The following is a 23,505-nucleotide window of genomic DNA, read 5'->3' as shown; positions in this document are numbered from 1 at the left end:
CAGCGACACCTTCTACTAGACCAGGCTGCTCCAAGCCCTGTCAAACCTGGTGTCCAAGTGACCTTGGACACTTCCAGGAGCAGCCACAGCTTCTCTGGGTGATCTGTGCCAAAACCTCCCCACCCTCATTTTTGGGGGAGAATTTCTTCCCAATCTCCTATCCTGCCCTCTGGCAGTGGAAAGTCATTTCTCCTTGTCACTCCAGGCCCACTTCCAAAGTTCCTCTGCAGCTCTCTTGGAGCCCCTTTAGGAACAGGAAGGGTCTCCAAGGTGTGCCTGGAGCCTTGGGCATCCCCACCACCATCTTTCACCTCCTGAGGTTGCTCTGGTTCCATTCCTGGAGCAGGAGGGTGTCACCATGCAGAGCCCCCCGCTGTCACCACCAGAGGAGCCGCCTCGATCCAGTAATTTGGCTTTTCCCAGGGGGTTGATGAGTTCCTATGGCAACCAAGAGCCGCTCTGCAACACTTCCCTGCGTGGCAATCAGCGCTCACCTCATTTATGGAATTAGTGCCCGTGGCCCCGGCCTCATCCCGCTCATCACAGCCGGGAGATGGCTGGAGCATCCGAGGGGAGCCAACCACCCCCTGCCTGGAGCAGCACCCCAAGTTCTGTGCTGCCAGGGGCTGTGGGATGACTCCATCCCTGCTGCAGGAAACGTCTTCTGCATTGCTTCCAAAACTGAATATTAACGTGCAGTAAAAACGATGCTTTGAGTGGGAGGGTTTTGGGGTGTCTCCCAGCCCTGCTCCATCCTTAGCATGCTGGAGAGTCCCAGGCAGTAGCAACAAGCCAGGAATGTGTCTGTAGGTTTTCGGGGACTCGTACAAGGCACCCCATCCCTCATCATCCCCTTGGGGAACAATGTTTGGCTAAGTCTGGTAAGTGCCAGATTTGTCCCCAAGTGAGGGCACAGTGACTGTGGTGTGTGACTAAGGAGATTCCTGGCATCTGCTGCAGGAGCTGGAAGATGGATAAAACAGATGAATCAGGAGTAGACTGGGGTTTAGGAAATCTTGGTTAATTTGCTGCAGCGAGAGCTTGCTACGCTCACAGAAATTAAAATGTGAGCACTTGCAAGGACAGAGGAGGAGGCACCAGGGGAATACGGGATGAGTCAGAAGTGGTTCCATCCATAAATCAGCTCTGGTGCTTTCAATAATTCAACCATGCTGGAAGGTCCAGCAGTTCACAGAGAGGTGATGTCCATGGCAAGGTGCTCAGTCTGCCTCACTGGGATCCAGTCCCCAAGTGTCCAAGGCCAGGTTGGATGGGGTTTGGAGCAACCTGGGCTGCTGGAAGGTGTCCCTGCCCACGGCAGGGGGTGGAACTGGCTGGGATTTAAGGTCCTTTCTATCCCATCCCATCCCATCCCATCCCATCCCATCCCATCCCATCCCATCCTATCCCATCCCATCCCATCCCATCCCATCCCATATTCCATGTAGTTACTGTGAGCCTGAGCTGTATCAACTGTGCTTTTAGCCAAAGTGAAAATAAACCTGATTTCCTCCTGTGCATGTCACAAACCTGCCTCTTTAACCAGAGCCAAGATCTGGGAAGAGAGCTGGCCGCAGTTTGTACAGCCCATGGAATCTGCTCAGAGAAATGCAAAAGATATTTTGCAAGCCCTGTCAAGAAATTAGAAGCAGTGGCTTGAGTCAGAATGTTATTCACAATAAACCAGGAAACAGTAATAATAATAATAATAATAATAATAATAATAATAATAATAATAATAATAACTGAATCAACAATTTCTAAGCCTTTTCCAGATCCACAGATAAAATTTGCCCAATGATCCTGTTTCAGTGGCAGAGTTTCTCTGTTATGGATATTTTGTCATTACTGGTGACATCCAGACAGAACAAACACGGTGAGAGGGGGGCTAGAAGTCAATGGAAAATTACTAGGCAAATTTTGTTTGCTCTGCCTGATTTGGAGACAGAGGAGGAAATTTCTAGGAGTACACATGGAAACAGTGTTGATCCTCAGTGTCCATTTAGAGCTGATGCTCATTTCATTCTGCAGTGCAGGACAAAGGGTCTCATCATCTGCAGCCATGGGAGAAACCTGGATGGGAATCAAATAATGGGAATAATACCTTGTTTGTAGGTAAGCTCTTTCAAGTAATCATCTCTCGAGTGCTTTTGAAAGAACATCACTGGAATAAATTATATTATCTGCCCCTTAGAGCTGTAAACACCTAAACCTAAACAGGCTGCCAGTATTTTCCCTTCCTGGGCCAGTGTCCTGGCAGATGGGAGAGCTACAGGCACCAAATCCTGGTAGAGAAGAGGGTCACAGAATGGAATTGTTTAGGTTGGAAAAGATCTTTAAGATCATCGAGTCCAACGATTATCAACCATATTTCAACCAACAAGAGAGTTTGTGAGGAAGAAACAGGATCAAGAAGAATATTGTGCAAAACTCTTAATAATTGAGGATGATTTAACAAAAATATCCCCTTTATACCCCCTGGTTCCTGGGAGAAAAGCTTTGAGCAGCTTCCTGAGAAAAGCTCTGCAGAATCAGCCTTCAAACATGTTTTCTTTCCTCATTTATCTGATTAATTTACTTTCATTAAGAAAACCAACCGTGTTCTCCTTTATATATCCAGTTTCTGTGAATCACAGACTGCAGCTCCGGGATTTCTGTGTTTATTCTCAGAAGTCACTCGGCTTTTAGCTCACCCTCCCAAAACAGTGTTTTCCCATTTCCTGCAGATAATTTGGGGAATGAGCAAAACATCTCAACGGGGGGACCTGAGGGTAGGGATTTTTCTTTCCCAGTGCTCAATAACTGCAAATTCTAGTCTAGTCTGGAAACATGGAAGAGGAAACCTCATCCTCTTTGTGGATCAGTTCTCCAGGATGGATATATGGATTTTAAATGGTCCTGCAGATAAATGCAGTGATGGGAATGAGTGGGGAGAGAAAAAGGCTAAGAAGAGTAATTTAGGGAAATTTATGTGTTTTAATTAAGAGTGAAGTAATAGAGATTGTGATGGGATGAAATTAAGAGAGAAGGAATCAACACCAGCAGTGACAGGACACGGGGAAATGGCTTCAGTCAGACAGAGGGCCGGGTTAAATGGGATACTGGGAAGAAATTCTTGGTTCTGAGGATGGTGAGGCCCTGGCACAGGTTGCCCAGAGAAACTGTGGCTGCTCCATCCCTGGAAGTGTCCAAGGCCAGGCTGGATGGGGCTTGGAGCAACCTGGTCCAGCACTAATCCCAGCCTGATCTCCAAGGATCTGCCACTGCCCAGATCTGGGACAGAACTACATCCAAGCTGGCATCCTCCTGGGAAGTGACTAAGCTGCAGTCAAAGGTTTCTGGGTTTTGTGGGATTCACATTAATACACACACACAGCCCAAGCTCTTGAAGCCTTTATTACAGGAAGGACAAAGAGGGACCTCCTGCCTTGGTTGGCCCCTCTGGGATGAGCAGCCCAGGGAAGCTGCAGGAAGCCGAGGAGGGATCTGCTCTGTGGGAACGTGACAGAGGCCACCAGCACTGCTTGGGATGGGTCCCTGTCTTTGCTGTCACCCCACAGAACATCACGAGTCCTTCTAGGGCCACCTCAGCCAGAAGGTGAGTGAGCTTGTGGGTGGGCATAAGGGGAGTGGATCAGGGACCCTGTTGGGCTCCAGCCCGCTGTGTCTGCCCTGGATACTCCCGAGCTGCTGGCAGAAGCAGGAATGCTGGCCAGTGCCGTGGGCAGGCTCCATGCAGGGCTGAGGAGCTGTCACCTGAGGGCTTAGAGGTGCTGTCCTTGGGCACGAGGAGCAGTGGGGGGGGTCACAGCTCGGCCGCACAGAGCAGGGCATGGGAGCTGCCATGGCCCTGAGCTGTGGTGCCTGTGGCAGTGCTGGTGCCTGTGGGCTGTTCCCAAGGGTTTCTCCTGGGAAATCAAGAGGTTAAAACCTAGATGGGAATTGGGTGTAAGGAGATGCTACCTTCTGCATGTGCTGCTTGCACAGAGCAGCCTGAGAGGCCAGAGAGGCACCTCAGACACCGAGGAGCACTGACAAGCAAACCCAGCCTTCATCTGGCAGCTTCTGGGATAGAACAGCCTGGCACTGGGATTCCCGCCTCCCCTGCAGGACCCTGAACGTGGACATACACCAAGCTAAACTTCCCTGGGAGCAGAATTTGAGACATCAATCCCAGCAAACTCATCACTTGAGATCTTTTGAGTCCTACTTGGCCATGAAGAGCAGCGATGACTTCATGGATGTGCCCAGCTGCATCTGCACCTTTGGCTGGATAAACTGGGATGCCCTGTCTGGTTACGGGGGCGGCTCCTCCAGCAGGCCAAGCAGGTTATGAAAGTCACTCCCATTCCAAACCAGCCACCTGCTTTCAGCAGCCACATGCTCCCATCTGCACCTGCAGAATGCACTTTTCTGAGCCTACATTGTCCTTTCACCAGCAAGGTGAATTTTAAAGGATAAATGCACAGCAATTTCACAGCTCCTCGTGCAGGTCGACCTCTTCCCGTGGCACAAATTGCTGCCTGTTGCTTAGGAACAATCTATATCCTACAAAATGAAGATGTGCGCTCTCCAAAGAGTTTTTTACACAATGGGTGTTTGCCTTGCTCAGACACTGATGCACCTCCTGCATAAACCATGGGGTGAAGTCCTCGAGCTCCAAATGTAGCACTGGACACCTACTACAGTCAGCTGTGATTTGGGGTATAGGGATATGTCCCAGCCATGATTTGGGATATAGGGCTGTGCAAACCCAATCCCTTGGGGTTCTCTGGCTAAGGTAACCTGGATTGCAGAGCTATCTTGTCCGAGGCCCCGGTGGGAGCATCTGCCAGGGTGGAGCAGGTGTTGAAGCGGGAAGTCTTGCAGGACATGGTCCTGGAGCTCTGCTTCTTACGGTAGAAGTAGCTGCTGAGGTGGAACCAGAACTTGTCGTGGAGGGAGGCGTAGATGAAGGGGTTGTAGCAGGCAGAGCTCATGGCGATCAGGTGGCACGAGACCTGGATGACATTGACGTACCTCTTGTCCAGGATGGTGAACTCCTCGTCGATGTCACGGATGAAGTTGACCACCTGCAGAGGCAGCCAGCAGACGGCAAAGCAGACCACGGAGATGGTGAGCACCCGGAAAGTCTTGTGCTTGGTCCTGGTCCATTTGTCGTGGCAGTGGTGGGCGGCGCCCGGCACGTTCCTCCTGCGCAGGTGGTAGGTGATGGCGCAGAAGGAGACGGACACGGCCAGCAGCGGGAGCATGTAGGAGAGCAGCAGCATCAGGCACGAGTACAGCAGCCGCTCCCTCTCCTCGTGCTTCCAGAACTCCTCGCAGATGATCATGTCGTGGCCGATGGCGTTGAGGTCCAGGTAGTGGGTGTGCAGCGAGGTGGGCACCGAGGCCACGATGGACAGCAGCCAAATGCAAGCCACGAGGCCGAGGCAGGCCCTGCGGCTGATCCGCCGGCGGATCGGGTACGCCACCACCACGTAGCGGTCGATGGCGATGGCCGTGAGCGACAGCACCGACACGAAGACAGTGGCAGCCTGCAGCAGGGTGACAAAGTGGCACATGAACATGCCGAAGAGCCAGCCCCGCTCCTCGAAGGCGTAGGAGGCGGTCAGGGGGACGCAGGCCAGGCACATGACGAAGTCGGCCACCGCCAGGTTCCCGATCAGGAAGTTGGTGGTGCAGTGCAGCTTCTTGGTGAGGGCGATGAGGAGGATGAGGAAGAGGTTCCCGATGCACGCCACCGTCACCAGCGTGGCGTAGAGCGGGATGAAGAGCGGCTTCAGCTCCAGGAGCAGGTCCAGGCCGGTGAAGATCAGGGAGGAGTCATTGTGCCAGGAATCATTGGGCAGCTGAGCCATGGGAGCCCCTGTGGCCGATGCAGCCGAGCACAGATGAGCCTGTGAGCTCTGTAGGGGACATAAATACATTTTGGTTGGACTTCTAGGCAGAAGGACATGTCCCCAGAGTCTGGGCCTTTTGCACAGCTGGTTTAAATGGCTTGCTTAAGAGTGAAGATGCCCATGGGAGAGCTCTGGTATGGAGGAAAGTTGGGAAGCTGGCTGTGAAATTAAGTTAAGCAGCCAGCACAAATCTGTGGGGAGCTGCCAGCTTGGGGCAGCAGGACCCAGAAATCAGCTCGAGAAACCTCATGGAGAAACCTGGGAGCTGCACTGATGTAAGGCAAAAAAAAAAAAGACACCTGCATTTCTTGCTTTTATTTTCCCAGTTAATTCCACCCTGACCCAGCAGCCCCATGCCACCTGGCTGGGCAGGAGCATCCTTTCCATCCCCTGCACTGCTGTGTCTCCCCCAGCCACCCCACCCCATTCCACTGGGCTCTTTTATCCTCTTGGTTATATCTTCACTATCCATGGAGCTTCAGCTTCTCCTGTCTTTCCCTGTGGCAGCTGTGATGGGAGGGAGGGAGGGAAGGAAGGAGTGAGTGCCTGGCTCCCTGGGCACCTCCACAAACCCACTCAGAGTAGCTATGGGGAATGAGGTAAAATATATTCCAGCAGAAAGTGTATGAAAATTAAGAGTTCCCCTCCAGGACCCTCCTTTCAAGCGTCACACTCTCAAAATTATTGTTTGATTCCCCCTTACCAGGATCTGGACAGTCGTTTTCCCCCAGTGGAGAGTCAAATCAGCATTAATTAAGAAACCCTTGTAATTAACCGAGGGATATTGTGGTTTTCTACATCCCAGCTGCACTCACAGGGTGCACTCTGAGATACCACAGCTCCAGGTCCCCGTGCCCTGCCTCGGGCAGGAACACAAAATCCATCAGGAAACTTGCAGCTGAGGAGCTAAAATGCTCATTAACTTAGAGAATGAAAATTCTGAAGCTCAATTAAATTCTTTAATTCTGCTTCGTGTACCCACGAGAGTCTAACCAGCCCTTCTGTGCATCGCCTGGGTCGTGCTCCCTCTCCGATAAACGCTGAACCCCGCGGCTCTGGCTGGGGTTTGGGGGGTCCGGGGTGTGGCTGTGGGACCCCCTGTCCCGGTCCGGAGTGCTCTTACCTGCCGAGGGGTCCGGGGTGCTCAGGGCTGGGAGCCGCCCGCTGCCCGCCGATGCTCCCGTGAGGATGAGGAGGAGCGTTCCCTTCGCAGGGTGTTCACCGGGAAGCACAGCCGTTCTCAGCCGGGTTTTTATGGTGTGAGGGGGTTTTTTTGTCTTGCTTTGTCTTTCTTTCTTTATTTTTTTTTTTTTTTCCCCGCTGCCTGAGCCTTTCAGTCCCGGAGGAACAGAACGTTCCCACCCCCGGCGCTCGATGTTCCAGGTACCCGGGGGGACGCGCACATCCCACCGCCCCGCACCGCAGGTGGAGCCGCATCCCGCCCCCCGGCCCGGCGGGGAGCACCGGGGGGCTGCGGGGAGCCCCTCCCTCGCCCTCGGGGCCGGATCCAGGGACATTCTCCCGGCAGGGATGGAGGGGAAGGCGCGGAGAGGACGGGGCGGGCGGGCGCAGGGACCGTGCGGAGCTCCCGGAGCCGGAGGCGCCCGCCCCGTCGGGGGTCCCGGCCCGGGGGGCGAGGGAAGAGGGGAGGAAAATGGGGTGAGGGCAGAGTGGGGTGAGAGTGGCCCAGCCGTAGGGTGATGGGCACCCAGCCCCGGGGTGCCGGTGGCCCAGCTAGAGGGGTAAGTGTAGGATGGGGTGAGAATGCTGCAGCCATTGAGAATTTCCCCAAATGAGAAAGGGTGCCAGGGTCAGCCTTACTTAAATAAGGGAAAATTATAAATAATGATCATCCACTGGAATTTTGGGAGGATAACAGGAATGAGAATTGTCAGAACAGTCACAGAAGTTCTGCAAAATGGAGAGTTTTGGTGCAAGATGGTGATTAATTCATCCCAATCTGATGGAGCTGGGCTGTTTATTAAAGCTGGCTGAGCTGATCCAGGGGAAGAGTGCTCACCCTGCCGAATAATCAACAGGAAGAAAATCATCTTTATCTCTGTATCAGCGCCTGACGAGAGCTGCTGTTAATTTTAAAGAGCAGAACAATCAGATAAGGAGAGCCAGAGGCGGGTTTGAGAGGAGAGCTGGGCTTTGGAGCCGACAGCGGGTTGATGACTCCACCCCAAGGCGGTCACAGGCTCCATCCCGGCCCGGATGCGCCATGGCCTGGGTGACCCGGCTGCAGCGCTGGGAGCTCTTCCTTATGCACAGGCTCATCCTGGAAAAACCTTGACATCACCTTTGCTGCTTCCAGAGCCTGCAGAATAAATCACTGTTATTTCCAGAGCTTGTATTGTCCCGCCCCATCTTGGAATGGTTATTATTTTTACAAGTGAAATGGTAAGAGCTGTTCCCTCAGGTCCCTTCTCCAAAGGAAATGCTTGGTGATGTGGATGTGGAATTGTTTCAGCAGTTCTTTTGGGTACATTTCTTCCTCAAATATATTTAAGAAAAGATAGGATAATATAAAGCATCCTCACAGTGCTTGCTACTCATAAGAAGAATTTTATTGACTGAGAAATAGGCTAGGGACAGAGAAATTGATGCTTTCTCTCTCTGCACAAACCATTTCTGGGAACAGCTCAGAGTTCTGCACATTTGTCACAGCTTTGTTACATCAGGTGAGAGAGAGCTGCACAAGGACACAGACATAATATAATAAAGGACAGTTAAAGGATAAATTAAAAGGGACATTTAATGACCAAACCAGCCAGACACGAGGCTTGTGTATCACTGGCACTCAGGTGATTCACACCACTTCTCAAGGTTTGAAAAACAAGGATTGTTTTAATGGAGAATTCTGAGTGTGACTTTTTTGGGAGGTGAGCCTGGAGTGGGAATTACACTAGGAAAGCTGACACTGGTGCCTCTATTTGGGTATAGACACAGGAAACTGGGAGGCTCCAGCAAGAATTTACTCCTACAAAAGTATTTTCAAACAGATGCATAAATGAACACGGTATGAATCTGGTGTGGATTAACTCCTAGAACCACAATTTCCCCTAAGGAGCTCTGACAGACTCTGCTGCTTCCCTCTACCGACCTCCAGTGTTGGTGCCAAGGCAGAACACACAGATCAGCGAAAAATCAGCACAAAATCAGATTCTTATATTACTAAAAGGAAATAACCCTTTGAAGAGTTAAGAGGGGTGAAAAAACCCAATTAAATGCTAAATATATTTCAAGTCAGAGAATTCTATGCAATTCTGTGATGAAAACAAGTTGTTTGTAGCCTCCCTGGCTAAGCCTCTTGGTTTCCCAATACAAAATCTCATCTGATCACTTTCTGGAGAGGCTGAAGGAATAAAGAACAGATACAAAATGACCAACAAGAGAAAAAATACTCCCCCTACAATCTATAATAGAGAGTTTGGGCAATAAAGTGAGATATTAGGGGGTACATTACAGAGAGGGATGTGAAATAGCTACAACGTCAATAACACCATCAATTTATTGACTGCAGTGAGAGCTTCCTTCAAGGTCCCAAATTCACAGAAGTGAGAAATATCTGTCTTTTTCCTGGCACAGCTTGGGGCCGAATCAGACTGAAACAGCAAAGATCTGGAGAAAACACCAAAGTGGATTTGGCAGGAGAGGAAAAAAATGCCCAGCTGAGTAATGAAAGGTGAAAGACAGGAAGAAAGTGATTCAGTGGTTTCTCTGCTCTGTTCTAGACCATGATGTTTTCTGGTGCTTCTCAACAACTGTTTTTGTTATTGTTGTTGTTGTTTAATGTGTCTCCTGATGGATTCTAAACAATCCATATCCAGGCTGGAATGATGAGGTGGCTGCAGGCTGGAGATGACCAACGTGAGTTTTTGATTCAGCTGTTCCCTCTCGTCCCAACCAGTGCCAGTCACTGTCTGCCGAGCTCCAGAGCTGGAATTTGGTGTGTTGGGAGTTCTTCCTTATAAAAGTTACTTTTTCAATCACTGATAATTTGCTCTGTGCCCTCCTTCCTGCTATTCCTACACATCTTCTGGGGGCTGGGACAAGAGGCAGCCCCGGGCACGGCTGGGGGCTCTCACTGCTCCGCAGTTGGTGGCTCCTCCTCCGCCTCCGGCTTCTCCGGCTGCGATTCCGGCGGGATGAGGCACTGCACCTCCTCGGAGCTGATGGCCACCTTGTCAGGCTGCAGCCAGCGCTTCAGGTGCTCCAGCGTGCTGGGGACAGCAAAGGGACACCTTCGTGAGACCAGGGAGTGACAGAGCCGCACAGGAACACACAAGAGAAGCGACAGGAAAAGCCGCCATAGACATTTCCTGCCTCTCTGCAGGTATTCCTGTTCCCACAGGTGAGGTCTGGATCCTTGTGCCAGAGGGACAAGCAGAATCTGACATTCTACAAAGCCATTCCCTGCAGATGGGCCTTTTAAACTGTGGTTAGAACATGTTTTATGCTCTGATTTCTCTCAGTGTAAAGGACCTGCACAGGATCCCTTTCAGCCTTTACACACCTGAAGTTCTTCTCTGTCTCTGTAGCCAAAGACTTCAACTCAATCAGACAGAGGACAGGGTTAGATGGGATTTTGGGAAGAATTTCTTCCCTGTGAGGGTGCTGAGGGCCTGGCACAGCTTGCCCAGAGAAGCTGTGGCTGCCCCATCCCTGGAAATGTTCAAAGCCAGGCTGGGGTTTGGAGCAACCTGGGATAGTGGAGGTGTCCCTGCCCAGGGCAGGTGGGTGGAACTGAATGGGGCTAAAGGTCCCTTCCAACTCAAACCAATCTATGATTCCAGCAGCTTCCAGCTTTTTGGGCTGGAAGTAAAAAACCTCTTGTTCAAACAAACCAAACCACCAACTGCCTCTTTGTGATGAAGATCAGGAAATATGGGGGGAAAGGGAAGGGAACAAAACCAAAGCAGGAAGAATATCTTGAGATGTTTTGAAATGTGTGAGCATTAATAACACTGAAAGGTTAAAAAACCTATATAACCACAATAGTCTAACATCATAATTCAATGCACTTAAAAATTAAGGCTTGTTTAATTACATCAGTGGATGAGACTCAAAACTTCAGCACCATTCAGGAGTGACCTCTAACTTCATAGTCAGGTTCTAGGGACTGAAATTCTTTCATGGATAACATCCTCACCCTTTAAAAACAGTAGAAAGAGCACATAAAAGCTTGGTTTTAAATATAAATCGCATTGAAGTTAACTGGGGACCAAAGAAACCATCTGAAACCTCCTTATAAACAGGGATTACTTTTCATAGTTCTGGCTTAAGTAGATTTTCTTCAAGGGAGAGAAATAATCTTCTTGTCATGCAGAAGCAATCATGGAAAATGTCAGCTGAGAAATGAGGAGTTTGGAGAGCATTCCATGTGACTGGGAATGGGAGACTGCTTAGGAAATGAGCTCCCACCTTACTTCTGCCATCATCTGTGAGAGGGCAATAGGGGAGAGAGTAGAAGCACTGTAAGAGAGGCAGGGAAGGGAAATCTCATCCCAGGACTGACACCAATCCCAAATGCCCATCTGAGACCCACTGGACATTCCCTCCTCTGCTCCATTCCTTCCCTACCCTACGTGTGAGGAGGGAAATCACTGAGTAGGTCCCAGCTGCTTCCAGGCAGTCTGAGAGGTGCAAAGATCAGAAAGCAGCACTGGAAGCTCAAACTCTTACATGCTCTGTGTTCTCTCTAGCTCAACCCCAATGGGCATTCCCAAAATGCTGCAGGAATCCCATGGCAGCCTCTCCGAGCTGCAGGGAGACGGAATTCCTGTGTCATGTCCTGACAAAACCTTCTTCTAGTTTTTAAGGGATAAATGGTGACCCCTTCCCACTGACTGGCTCGTTACCTCTCGTCAGCATCGTGGCCCTCCACGAAACATTCTGCCTCAAACTTCTCCTGCAGGAACCTGTCCCAGCATTCCTTCTTGGCCTGGGACAGCGTGCGCAGCATGTCCTTGGAGGTCACCTCCTGGGACAGGCCCTTGATCCTCATCAGTCTTCTCTCTGGGAGGAGAACAGGGGATATTGTTATCTTGGTTATGGTTTGTTTTTTGTTTTTTTTTTCTGGAAGGAGAGAAGGATCTGGATTTCTATATCCAAAAGTAAGCTAAATTAACTTTTCAAGACTAATTTCTGTTTTAAAAGTAATTCTCCCCCCCGCCCCGTATTTCAAGTTACACAGCTCTCTTTCTGATATATACACAAGATTATGTTTTTCAGGTGATGCTTCTGAAGGAAATAAGTTTTGTGCAATTAGTCAACTGAACCCATTTGGGGTTTTAATAACTTTCACACTTACTGCTCAGTTTCCATGAAATCACACAGGAGGGCACAGATCTTGCAGGAACCAAGTTCCCACAATTTCCATGCAAATTGGAATATAAATCACTCTCATTGCTCTACTTGGCGCACTGTGAAACAGCAATGAAGGCACGATGAAAGTTCTGGCAGAAATAAAAGCTTAAAAAGCCACTTCTGCCACCTGTTCTGTTGCTGTGTGCAGCCTCCTAGTTACTGTGGAGGGTAAGAACCAATTTTTTCAGCTTTTGCTTTATAAAAAGTTCCTTTCTGTGGCAGAGATGAAGAAGCTCTGACTGAGCTTCACCTTTCCACTGCTGCACTTGAAGAAAACGAGTCAGATTCTGTGTTAAACAGCTGGGAGACTTTCTGACCACACAAACAGAGCTGTCACCAGGCACCTCAGCAGCAGGAGACACTCACCCAGGGATGCTAAATACACCTCTGAGTCGTTCAGGGGTGCCCAGGGCTTGAGGGCGGGTTGGGAAGAGCCACCCGATCCGCTGTCCTGGGCGTAGGAATCCATGAAGGAGTCTGTGAAAGCATCGCCGGCGTCCTTGTGCTCGGGATGTGGCAGACAGGAGCAGATCTCAGCCCAGAGGTCCTCGCTGGACCTGGTCACCACGGAGTCCACGCTCTCGATCATCCTCATCGTGGGATCCTGGCATGGGGGGAATAAGCGGTGAACACCGAGCTGATCCGCCCGCCCAGGCCTCCGCCACCTCCCTCCCTCCCTTCTGCCCAAGCCACCCCAGCGGATATCCCATGGAATTCTCATCCCACCAGAATGCCCGGCCGCCCCGAAAGGAGCGATGTCCCCGCGGCTGCCCGTGAGGCGGAGGGGCCGCCCCGGTCCCGCACCCACCGCCCCGCGCTCCGGGCACCGCGGCAGCTCCGCCCGCGCCTCTCCGGCCCCGGGCCCGACCAATCATCGCCTCCACCGGCCCCGCATCCGACCAATCACCGCGCGCCGCCGGCGGAGAGAGAGCGCCCATTGGTCCGCGGGGAGGGGGACGCTGACGCCGCCGTGCCGCCATGTTGGCAGAGGGCGGAAGTTGTCTCGGGCGGCGCAGGCGAGTGCGGTGTGACATCCTTGAGCCTCTGTCACACTTGTCGTGGTTTAGTGAGGACGGGATGTGTTTCACCGGGACACGGGGAGCTCTGGCGTGGCTCTGAACCCCCTCTCTCCTTAGGCCGCTGCCGTGTCCGTGGGATGAGCCAGCTGCCGTCCGGCGCCGTGCTGGCACTCATGGGGCTGCTCTTCGCCAGGACCATGGCCTGGACATCCAGCGGGAAAACGCACGCGGAGCTGGTCAACAACCTCTACAGTGAGTCCCAGGAGCATCCACTAGAATGGCAGTGTACGGATATTTAATGTCTGTGTATGGAAATTTAGTGTCACAGCGTGTGACGCTGCTCACTCAGAAGGGTTTGGGTTAATGTTTCTGAATTTCGACATTTGCCCCAGCCTGAACTCGTGCTATTTATAGCTGGAAACAAAGTGTTGTGCCGGAAGGGGCAGGAAAGCCTCTCCACACCTTCTTTCCCTGCCTCTGGAAGTGTGTGACGCCCTTTAAAGTGCTGCAGCTCGGTGTTCCGAGCCCTGGGGTGCAGCCGAGTGTCCCTGATATCCATACGGTGCCTCCAACCCTGCCCGGGGGCTGGAATGGTGCCCGGTGCTTCTGCTCCGCTCAGGAACACACATAAAAGTAGCTGTAAACTTCCCCAGAATTCCCACAGAAAGGTGTGAAGGAATGTTGGATGTCTCTGCAGTCGTGGCCCTTGAGTTCACTGCTGAAACCTGAACCGGGACTCCGTTTCTCACCGTGAAATGTGACTCCTTTCACTCCCGTTACACTTGGCAGTGCCAGAGGTGTTGTGGATGTGGGTGGCCACACTCCGGAGATGGGCTGGTGGCTGGGCCCCTAGCAGGAATAGAAAAGGATGTCCTTCCATCAGCACTTGGTTTGCTGTCTCTCTCAGATCCCTCATTAATTCCCCCAGATCCACGAACTCCCTGAAGTGTGCTTCCCCTTTCTAATCTCTTCTTGCTGGAATGCCAAGGATTTCAGTCCTGCCTGTCTCTCTTTTCCTTCTTTCCCAGAAAAAGGGATCATTAAGTCTCAGCGAGTCTTCGATGTGCTGCTGGCTACGGACAGAGGTCACTACATCAAGTATTTCCCATACATGGATTCTCCTCAATCCATTGGTGAGTCACCTCTGTCACAACATCTGCTGTCAGCAGGATACAGGATGCCTTGGCAGGTGCTCCATGGTGTTGCTGTGGAATCTCTATCCCTAGAACAGTCCAAGCCCAGGCTGGATGGGCCTTGGAGCAACCTGGTCTAAGAGAAGGTGTCCCCACAGGGACTGGGAATGGATGAGCTTTAAAGTCCCTTCCAACCCAAACCATCCTGTGATTCTGTGAAAGGAGACAAGTGTTTTCCTGTTTTTAGCGGAAGGTGGGGGAGAATTAAGGACTGTTCCTATTGGGAATTTTATTCCTTATCAAATAACTTGTGTCACCCTTTCCTTTTAGGCTACAAGGCTACGATCAGTGCCCCTCACATGGTAAGGTGAAAACGCCTCACTTTCAACAGAAATGGAGGGAATTGTTTATTTCTCATTTTATATTTAATTTCTTCAAGTAGAAAACAGAAACATCCCATGGACATGATTATCCTGCTTACTTCTTTAGAGATTTTCCTTTTTAAGAGGAGTTTCCCCTATACTCTTTGAGTTGCTTTAAAAGTGTGCTTCAATGGGAATTCCAGGTTGACTCTTTTCTTTTGCATGAGACCTTTTTTCCTGCTGTTTCACATCTCATTCCTGAGCCTCTGCCTAAATGATGTCCTGCAAAAGATCTTCCAGGTCTGACATTTGAGTTTTGTTCTGGAAGTGTCAGGCACGAGGCTAGGTGTGCTGTGATTAAATCAGAAAACAAGGAAAAGTGTTGAAAGAGGAGACTAACCCTGGGGTGTTTCCCATTTCCTTTGTCCTGGTTGTCCCTGCAGCATGCCCACGCATTGGAGCTGCTCAAGGATCAGCTGGTGGAAGGTGCCAAGGCGCTGGATGTGGGATCTGGGAGTGGATACCTCACTGCATGCTTTGCCAGGATGGTGAGCTCATGGCACTCTATTCCCAGCCTGCAAAGCACATCCCTTAATTAGCTGATATAAGTAGGACTGCTCAGCCTTAAAACCAAGGAAGGGGCACCTCCTCTTCAGAACCTCTGCTCTGCAGTTTCTTCCTGGAAATTCCCCAGTTCCCACTGAAACCTGCCCTGTCTCTTCCATATGCGAGGCATCAGGTGTCAGGCTGATGTTCTTTCCAGATTGGCCCGACGGGAAAAGCTGTGGGTGTGGAGCACATCAAGGAGCTGGTGCACGAATCCATCCGGAACGTCCAAGAGGATGATCCCACGCTGCTCAGCTCTGGCCGTGTGAAGCTTGTGGGTGAGCTCCCTGCAATCCCGGGGTCTTTCTCTTGGCTCTGCTCTTTGAAGTCCTTCCAGTCTGTTGATACTTTGAGTTGTTATGACGACCAAAGTCTTACCTGTGTGCTTTCCCTCTGTAGTTGGAGATGGCAGGCAGGGATATCCCGAGGAGGCTCCTTACGATGCCATCCATGTGGGAGCAGCTGCAGCCACCGTCCCCAAGGAGGTGAGTGGCCGTGCTGGAGAAAATGAGGGAACTGCTGGAAGCTTATTTTCTGTCGTGGCCTTCACAGTGGTGCTTATTCCCGTTGTCTGTGGGGTTGTTTTTGCCTCTGGTGACCGGGATTTCTCCGTGCTGCAGCTGCTGAAGGAGCTGAAGCCGGGCGGGCGGCTGATCGTGCCCGTGGGGCCCGAGGGAGCGAACCAGGTGCTGATGCAGTACGACAAGACCAGCGAGGGGAACATCGTGGAGACCCAGCTCATGGGCGTCATCTACGTCCCTCTCACAGACAAGGAGAAGCAGTGGCCTCGGTAAAATCTGCTCTTCCCTGAGGAACACTCCTTCCTCTCCCTCTGAGCTTGCTCTCCTTGGCTTTGCTGATCGAGTCCTGGATCCTTGACAGATGCTGTTTGTGGAAAAAAAAAAAAAAAGGAGCGAACAGCTTGGCAAAGCAAGGGGGTATTTTCTGTTCGATAGAGCTTGCTGAGTTTTATTTCTTCTTTCTCTGGAGCCTGTGTGTGTTTCTAAATTCCACGTGATGCCGGCACAGAGCTGAGGGAGTAGTAACTGCTGGTTTTCCTTTGCCTCAGGGATGACCTCTGACACACGGATGGATATCTCTAAAGGCACCTCAGAAAGCTCATGAGAGGGACTTAGGCCTGTAGATGGTCGGTATGGTTTTGCTTTTTAATGGAAATTTCATCAATGGATAAAGGGAAGTTCTGCTTCAGAGGAGCTCGTTCTGGAGGGATGGAGAAACAGGGACAGGACATGGGGAGACTCTTGGAGGCTGTGGCAGCTTCCAGGGAGCAGATCCAGACAACTGCAGCAGACAGGAATACCTAAAGCTTCACTAAAACCACTTTAACATCGACTACTCTGCCTAATGCTTGGCGAAAATAAGTCGCAATTAGTGTCTCGGAGCAGCAATGTACCCTGATTTGTCAACTTTTTAAATACGGGAGCGTGTTCTTTTCCTGCCTGCACCAACTAATTCAATGATGGGCATCAACACTGGATTTTGAGGTTATGAAAAATGCTCGTTTCTTGGGAGGTCTTTTTTTTCTGTTTGGGATTTTGAAAAATGCTCGTTTCTGGACTTCTCCCTCTTTGGGGTTATGAAAAATGCGCATCTTGGCTTTTCTGACTGGGGTTACAAAAAAATGCTCATGTTTCGGCTTTTCCCTGACGTGTCGCTTCGGCAAGGCGGTGACTGAGGAGGCTCACGTGGGGCAGGCGGGCTGCGGTGAGACTCGAGGGTCATTTGTAGAGCAGTTCTGAGGGGAGAAACTGCTCGGAGGTAAATAAATAAAGTCGCTCTCACTCCTCCACCGCCTCCTTCTCCCGCGCCCTCACGACGCGGAGTGGGGGGGGGAAACGGACGGTGCGCCGGGGGCGTGGCCTGGCGGTGCCGGCCCGCGCTGATTGGCTGCGCCGCCCGGCACAGCGCGATGCGTCACGGCGTGCGGCGCGCGGTGTGGCAGTCGTGGGTGCGCGCGGCGGGCAGTGGGGTTCGGCCGCCGCCGCCCCGCGGGGACATGGCCGAGCCGGGACCCGGCCCCAGCCGAGCCCGGGAAGAGGAGCCGAGCCCCGCCGGCAAGGAGGAGGCCGCGCCGGCCCCCAAGAAGCGGCGGCTGGCGAAAGGCGAGCGGTACGTGCCGCCACCGCGGAAGCTGAACACCGGCGTGAGCTTCAGCGCCGAGCACTTCGCCGAGACCTCGTACTACTTCGAGGGCGGCCTGCGCAAGGTGCGCCCCTACTACTTCGATTTCCGCACGTACTGCAAGGGGCGCTGGGTGGGCCGCAGCCTACTGCACGTCTTCGGCACCGAGTTCCGAGCGCAGCCCCTCTCCTATTACCGCGCCGCCGCCCGCGCCGGCCGCCTGCGCCTCAACGAGGAGCCCGTGCGCGACCTGGACATCGTGCTCAAGGTGGGCGCTCCCGTGGGCATCCTGGGCTGGTGGCAGAACCCGGCCTGCCCCGAGCCGTGAGCATCACCCCGTGGTCACATAGCACAGGGCCAGGAGTTGGACTCGATACTCCTCATGGGTTCCTTTCAATTTGGCAGATTCTACGGTTCTGTGAATATTGCGGAGGGGTTGAAGGGGAAATCGGAGGTCCTGGGAAATTCCTGTCCCACTGGACTCGGGAATGTGTGGATCCTACAGCCCCGCACGTGTCCCACAGCTTCCTTGGCCCTTGGGAGCGGGAATGGGCAGGCTATTGGATTTGCATGATGACACACTTACTATCCTAAATCCGGGGTGCCAGGAGAAAGGGGCTTTAATTCTTATCCCACAATGTCAACTCCCTGTTGTTTGTGGGTGGTTGCCCGAGCTGGATTCAGGCTAATTGTCCATATACCTTCCAGAACAACGACTTTCTCAGGAACACGGTGCATCGGCACGAGCCGCCGGTCACCGCGCAGCCCATCCGCATCCTGGCCGAGGATGAGGAGGTGGTGGTGGTGGACAAGCCCTCGTCCCTGCCCGTCCACCCGTGCGGCAGGTTCCGCCACAACACGGTCATCTTCATCCTGGGCAAGGAGCACGGCCTGCGGGAGCTGCACACGCTGCACCGCCTGGACCGCATGACCTCGGGCGTGCTCATGTTCGCCAAGACCGCCGCCGTGTCCAAGCGCATCGACGAGCAGGTCCGGCAGAGGCAGGTGAGGGCTTGGAGCTGCTGCTCTGCTCTCCTGGAGCAGCCGGATTTGGGCTCTAGATGAGCTCAAGTTCCCCAGACAATTCATGGTTGTGGTGTTACCTGTTGGTGCTTCTCGTCCCTAATAGGCTAGAAGTAGAGTAAAAGTTGAGTTTGGTAATACTGGATTGGAAGGGAGCTCCTAAAAATTTTAATTGGTAATATTACATTGAAAACCCTAAAAATCTATCTGCGTTTGCTGATATCGGATTGGAAGGGATCTAAAAATTTAGTTCAATGTGGTAATTTAATTGAATTTTGTAATATTGGACTAAAAGGGGTCTCCTACAAATTTAATTTATTTTGGTAATGTTAAACTGAAAAAGGTCTCCTAAAACTTTCACTGATTTTGGTCATTTTAGGTTGAAAGTGACCTCCTAAAAATTTAAATTATTTTGGTAATAATGGGTTGGAGGGGATCTTCCCTGCTAAGGGATTGTCCCATGGGTCTGTCCAAACTTACTGAGATCATGCAAACCAGTTAGAGATGAGACTTATTTCTGAGTGGACATATGTCAACTGTCCACTACTTTAGTAATTTTAAAATTACCATTTTTCCAGAATCTCTTGATCCAAACAGAAGTTTTTCCAGGATTGGCTTCAGGGCTGTAAAGGCTGTGGAGAAATGGCTCCTGAATTTAGTACAAGGCAAATAGGCCAGGCCTTTCTGTTCTCAATTTCCCAACTAGCTGGGGAAAATGCAAGGGGAAATTTGGCCTTAAGTGGCTGCTTTAATTTTTTCCCTTTTCCTGTTGTAATAAATGGTGTTTTATTGAGGGGAGAGGGAGGAGGAGCAAGGCTGGAGCTTGGCTGTGTTTTTCACTGTGTTTCCTGAGCCTTCCTCTCGTGTCTCCTGGCAGCTGGAGAAGGAATACATCTGCCGGGTGGTGGGGGAGTTCCCGGAGCACGAGGTGGTCTGTGAAGAGCCCATCCTGGTGGTTTCCTACAAGGTGGGCGTGTGCCGCGTGGATCCCAAGGGGAAGCCCTGCCAAACCCTCTTCCAGAGGCTCAGCTACAACGGCAGCAGCAGCGTGGTGAGGTGCCTGCCCCGCACGGGCCGCACGCACCAGATCCGTGTCCACCTCCAGTTCCTGGGACACCCCATCGTCAACGATCCCATCTACAACATGGAGGCGTGGGGCCCCGACAGGGGCAAGGGCGGCAAGATTGGGAAAACGGATGAGGAACTCCTGAAGGCCTTGGTGGAAGAGCATCGTTCCAAACAGAGCCTGGAGGTTTTGGGTATTGGGGAGGAGGACTTGAACTGCAGCGGTGAAAGTAAAGACTCTGGGAATTCGGGTGACTGCACAAAGTCTGCAGAGGCTGATCCTGTAAATGGGAATTCCTGCCCTGCTGAGGACAAGAAGGATCCTGAGAGGGACGACGTAGCAGCTCGTCCACTGAACTCTGATATCAACCTGGAAACGCTTGATAAGGACAAAGAGCTCAGTCTGTGTGAGAATCAGGATGGGCAGACGGGGGAGAAGGGTTGGGAAGAGAAGGACCCTTTGTGTGTGGAGTGCAGGACGAGCAGGCGGGACCCGTCTCCCAAGGAGCTGGTGATGTTCCTGCACGCCCTGCGCTACAAGGGCACGGACTTTGAGTACTGCTCCAGCATGCCTGAGTGGGCCATGGAGGACTGGGAGGAATGACCAGGACACCCAGCACGTGTGGGCACTGCTGGCCAGGACAGCGGCGTGGAAGACCAAAGATTGACTTTTCCTTGGGATGGGGTGAATAAAGTGTGCCTTGAGCTGGGGTGGGAGGGATCAGTGGGGCTGGAGAACTATCCTGCTTCCCACAGGTGCTGGGAAAAATGGAAACGAGGCTAAAACAGCTTTGCCTTCACCTCAGTGGATTCTGGATCAGTTGTCCAGATGGATGATTAAGTGCATGCACTAAAAGTTGAAAACTGATTTTTCTTCCAGCTTGCTGTGTCTTACAGTAAGAGCTGCTGGATGTCATGTCATAAAAAAACCCTGGTTTTACTGTATTTTATTGTCAGATTGATTTCAAAATTACAAGATTACTCCTGAGAACACTATGAGGTAAAACCAGAACACTGTGATCCGTTTTGTGCCTGCTGTTTGTCAGCGAGACCCACTTGCCTTTGAAATTACCAATATTCATTCAAATAATTACTTAATTAGGTAGTTCTGGGTACAGGTATTGGGCCTGGTTTTGGAGGTACTGTTCCCCAGATTTTGTCTTGAAGAGATCTTTTAATATCACTTCAGTATGACAACCAGCTTTCAAGAAAAACAAAAGCAGTTTTATGAAGCAGAAGACTTTTTAAAAAATAATTTTATGTGAATGATAAATATCACCGTAGTTCTTATTTTCATCACTGCTTACACAGTTGATTCTTAGCTTCTGGGAGAGTTTTTATATTAATTTTGGAGATCTCAGGTTGGCCAGCCCACAGGAATTAGTACCTTCCTCTTAAAAATCACTTGATGATGTCACCAAGGTCAGGATGTGGCTACCAAATCACAATAAACCATTGCTTGCTTCCAGTAGCCCAAAAGAGCCAAGTGATGTCTTCCTCTGCTGGATAATCCAGGTAATGTTGAATATTTCCATAAAAATTAACTCAGGTTTGAGCTTTACTCTTCCACATGCTGTCAATGGTTTCGTGCTTCTAATTTAATTCCAGACATTTAAAGAGATGATGCTAAAAATCAGCGTTGTCCAAATTTTCGGTACATTGGAATACACCTTTTGTAAAAATAAATGGAACTTGGCCACCTTCAGTGTATTGAAAAGAGTGGCTGGAACTGTTACTGGACTTGAGTGCAGGGGAAAGGGGGTGGGTTTAGGGATGACAGTTAAATTAGACTTTGATCTGTCCCAAGTTGCACTGGGAGGTTTTTTGGTAAGAAATTTCTGCTACAAAAAAAAAAAAAAGCTCTGTCAGGGATTTTTCTCACTGAGCTTGGTGCCAGAGGGCCTGATGAGGAACTGGAGCTCAGCACTGCTTTTTCCCCTTTTCCTGGAATAATGGCTGCAGTTGGCAACTTTTAATTTCCTGGTCAATAAACCCATGGGCTTCTGTTTCCAAGATTCTTTGAACAATGAAAATTTAGGATTTATTGCACAAGGATCCTACCTCTAATTGCATTTTATTTTATTTTATTTTATTTTATTTTATTTTATTTTATTTTATTTAAAGTCAAAATAGTGTTTCATGTTTTGTTAGCTGGGAAAATGTTGCTGTTGAAGATGCCCTGTGATAAATTCTCATCTGAGATTGGGTCTGAGGTAAATCCTGGGTCCTGGTTGTGGGCACAAAGTTTTCCATACAAAGTGTACGTCCTGGAAGAATTCCTTTCTTTAGCACACCTTTACTTGGACGTGCCTTGACAGTGCTGGGTTAGGTTTGGACTTGATCTTGAAGGTCTTTTCCATCCTGGACAATCTTATAATTCTGTCTTTATCAGGAGAATGTCTGTCTCACTGTGCTAAACCACTTTTCCATACAAATAAACCCTCCTGGCAAACTTCCCTGTGCTTTGGCCTCTCCCCGTGCAGAACTGACTGGAATTGTCCCCTAAACACTCACCTTCCACACAGTAACTCTTGTCCAGTTGTGTTTTAAACTTACATTGTGGTTGGGAACCTTTTGTGAGGCTACACCCTCTACTTCCAGACTTTTTTTTTTTTTTTAAAGTGAACCATGGATGGCTTAGGCAGAGAGGAAAAGTTTTCCTGTATCTTGTCAATACACCAATTTACACTTTTTAAATTGCCATGACTTGATGGAAGGCAAAGCCAAGTGCAGTAATTACTTATCTGAAGAGAACTTGATGTAATTTCCAGTGAGTGGCTGGGACTTTAAAGCCCGTCCAGTCTCACCCCCCTGCCATAGCCAGGGACACCTTCTATTATGCCAGCTTGCCTCAGGCCCTGTCCAAGCTGGCCTTGGACAATTCCAGGGATCCAGGAGCAGCTCAGCTAATCGGGACAATTTGTGGCAGGGCCTCCTCACCCTCGCAGGGAAGGGTTTCTTCTCAATATCCCATCTAAATCTCCCCTTTTCCAGTTCAAAGCCATTCCCCTTTGTCCAAAGTCCATCTCTTGGAGCCCCTTTAGGCACTGGAAGAGGCTCTGAAGGTTCCCTGGAGCTTTCTCTTTTTCCAGGCTGAACAATCCCAGCTCTCTCAGCCTTTCCTCATCATCTTCCATCCCTCTAATTCTTACTCAAAGCTTTCACGAAGGACTCAGCCAGCCCTAATAGGACGTTTTGTTGGGATTCCAGAGAAGGCTGAGATTAAAAGGGATTTGTTCCCAGTGTCACAGCTGGAAGCTCCACAGCAGAGCTGTGTTCTAGGAAAGGAACTAAGTTAGAGAGAGACTCGTGGAGAGGCTGGATACTGTCTGAGACCCTTCAGTCCCTCGGGACATTGTCCTGTGAGCCCTAAATTCCTTGGGACGCTATCTTGGGTGACCCCTAGATCCCTCATGACACTTCCTCCTGGCTGCGACTCCTAGAAGCTTTGGGACACTCTATCCTGTCTTGTGACCCTAAACCCTTCAGGATGCTGTGTCCTGTCTGTCCCAGGCGCCATCTCCGGTTTTCCTTTTCCCTATAAAAGGATCGAAGAGAGAGGCGGGAGGGAGATGTCCCCTTGGAAGCGTGGGGGAAAAAAAAAATTTTGTACGAGAGAAAAATTTTGCTTCCCGACGAGGATGGGATTCGAACCCACGCGTGCAGAGCACAATGGATTAGCAGTCCATCGCCTTAACCACTCGGCCACCTCGTCACACGAGCTCCGCTTTCACCGGACCTATAAGGAAGTTCACCCTCCGCCCCCCTCCTCTCCTACCTGCTGTTCCCGAGTGGCGGCTCCGCTTACGCGGCCCTGCACAGGCACAGCGCGGAGCGAAGCCACCGCGCCGCGACCGAGCACCCCGCAGAGCTCGTGCAG

General features: G+C 50.9%; 4 protein-coding genes, 1 long non-coding RNA gene and 1 other non-coding gene across 9 annotated transcripts; 3 read left to right on the top strand and 3 right to left on the bottom strand.

The window, feature by feature from the left end:
- Positions 1 to 3,373: 3,373 nt before the first annotated feature.
- Positions 3,374 to 6,009, bottom strand: LOC106854732 (prolactin-releasing peptide receptor-like). The gene has a single exon (XM_014878790.2). It carries the CDS (start codon positions 5,928 to 5,930, stop codon positions 4,776 to 4,778), a length of 1,155 nt encoding a protein of 384 aa, XP_014734276.2. The 5' UTR covers positions 5,931 to 6,009; the 3' UTR covers positions 3,374 to 4,775.
- Positions 6,010 to 7,039: 1,030 nt separating this feature from the next.
- Positions 7,040 to 9,966, top strand: LOC148221706 (uncharacterized). Its single transcript, XR_015807448.1, has 2 exons — positions 7,040 to 7,286; positions 7,891 to 9,966. It is a non-coding gene; the product is annotated as an uncharacterized LOC148221706 (long non-coding RNA).
- CCDC32 (coiled-coil domain containing 32) lies at positions 8,452 to 13,157 on the bottom strand. 2 transcript variants are annotated; one of them, XM_014878907.2, is made up of 4 exons: positions 13,084 to 13,157; positions 12,642 to 12,879; positions 11,768 to 11,924; positions 8,452 to 10,129 (listed from the first exon to the last, which is right to left on the bottom strand). In XM_014878907.2, exons 2-4 carry the CDS (start codon positions 12,868 to 12,870, stop codon positions 9,991 to 9,993), a joined length of 525 nt encoding a protein of 174 aa, XP_014734393.2. In that variant the 5' UTR covers positions 12,871 to 12,879; positions 13,084 to 13,157; the 3' UTR covers positions 8,452 to 9,990. The 2 variants fall into 2 exon arrangements, with proteins under 2 accessions (XP_014734393.2, XP_014734395.2); XM_014878909.2 differs by having other exon boundaries at positions 13,002 to 13,123.
- Positions 13,158 to 13,255: 98 nt separating this feature from the next.
- Positions 13,256 to 17,203, top strand: LOC106854805 (protein-L-isoaspartate(D-aspartate) O-methyltransferase-like). 3 transcript variants are annotated; one of them, XM_088175282.1, is made up of 9 exons: positions 13,256 to 13,291; positions 13,412 to 13,546; positions 14,323 to 14,427; positions 14,758 to 14,789; positions 15,233 to 15,337; positions 15,553 to 15,673; positions 15,795 to 15,880; positions 16,016 to 16,185; positions 16,465 to 17,203. In XM_088175282.1, exons 2-9 carry the CDS (start codon positions 13,432 to 13,434, stop codon positions 16,475 to 16,477), a joined length of 747 nt encoding a protein of 248 aa, XP_088031408.1. In that variant the 5' UTR covers positions 13,256 to 13,291; positions 13,412 to 13,431; the 3' UTR covers positions 16,478 to 17,203. The 3 variants fall into 3 exon arrangements, with proteins under 3 accessions (XP_088031408.1, XP_014734400.1, XP_014734401.1); XM_014878914.2 differs by lacking the exon at positions 13,256 to 13,291 and having other exon boundaries at positions 13,298 to 13,546; XM_014878915.2 differs by lacking the exon at positions 13,256 to 13,291 and having other exon boundaries at positions 13,298 to 13,546; positions 16,016 to 17,203.
- A 107-nt stretch (positions 17,204 to 17,310) lies between these two features.
- RPUSD2 (RNA pseudouridine synthase domain containing 2) lies at positions 17,311 to 21,330 on the top strand. The gene is made up of 3 exons (XM_014878921.2): positions 17,311 to 17,805; positions 18,246 to 18,542; positions 19,438 to 21,330. The coding sequence occupies exons 1-3, from the start codon at positions 17,326 to 17,328 to the stop codon at positions 20,227 to 20,229; spliced, it is 1,569 nt and encodes a 522-aa protein (XP_014734407.2). The 5' UTR covers positions 17,311 to 17,325; the 3' UTR covers positions 20,230 to 21,330.
- Positions 21,331 to 23,258: 1,928 nt separating this feature from the next.
- On the bottom strand, positions 23,259 to 23,340 carry TRNAS-GCU (transfer RNA serine (anticodon GCU)). The gene has a single exon. It is a non-coding gene; the product is annotated as a tRNA-Ser (tRNA).
- Between the last annotated feature and the right edge of the window lie 165 nt (positions 23,341 to 23,505).

Source organism: Sturnus vulgaris, chromosome 18 (assembly GCF_052056855.1).
Source record: "Sturnus vulgaris isolate bStuVul1 chromosome 18, bStuVul1.hap1, whole genome shotgun sequence".
Taxonomy (NCBI): Eukaryota; Metazoa; Chordata; class Aves; order Passeriformes; family Sturnidae; genus Sturnus; species Sturnus vulgaris.
Note: the sequence above shows the minus strand (reverse complement) of the source record. Positions and strands in the feature narration are given on the sequence as shown.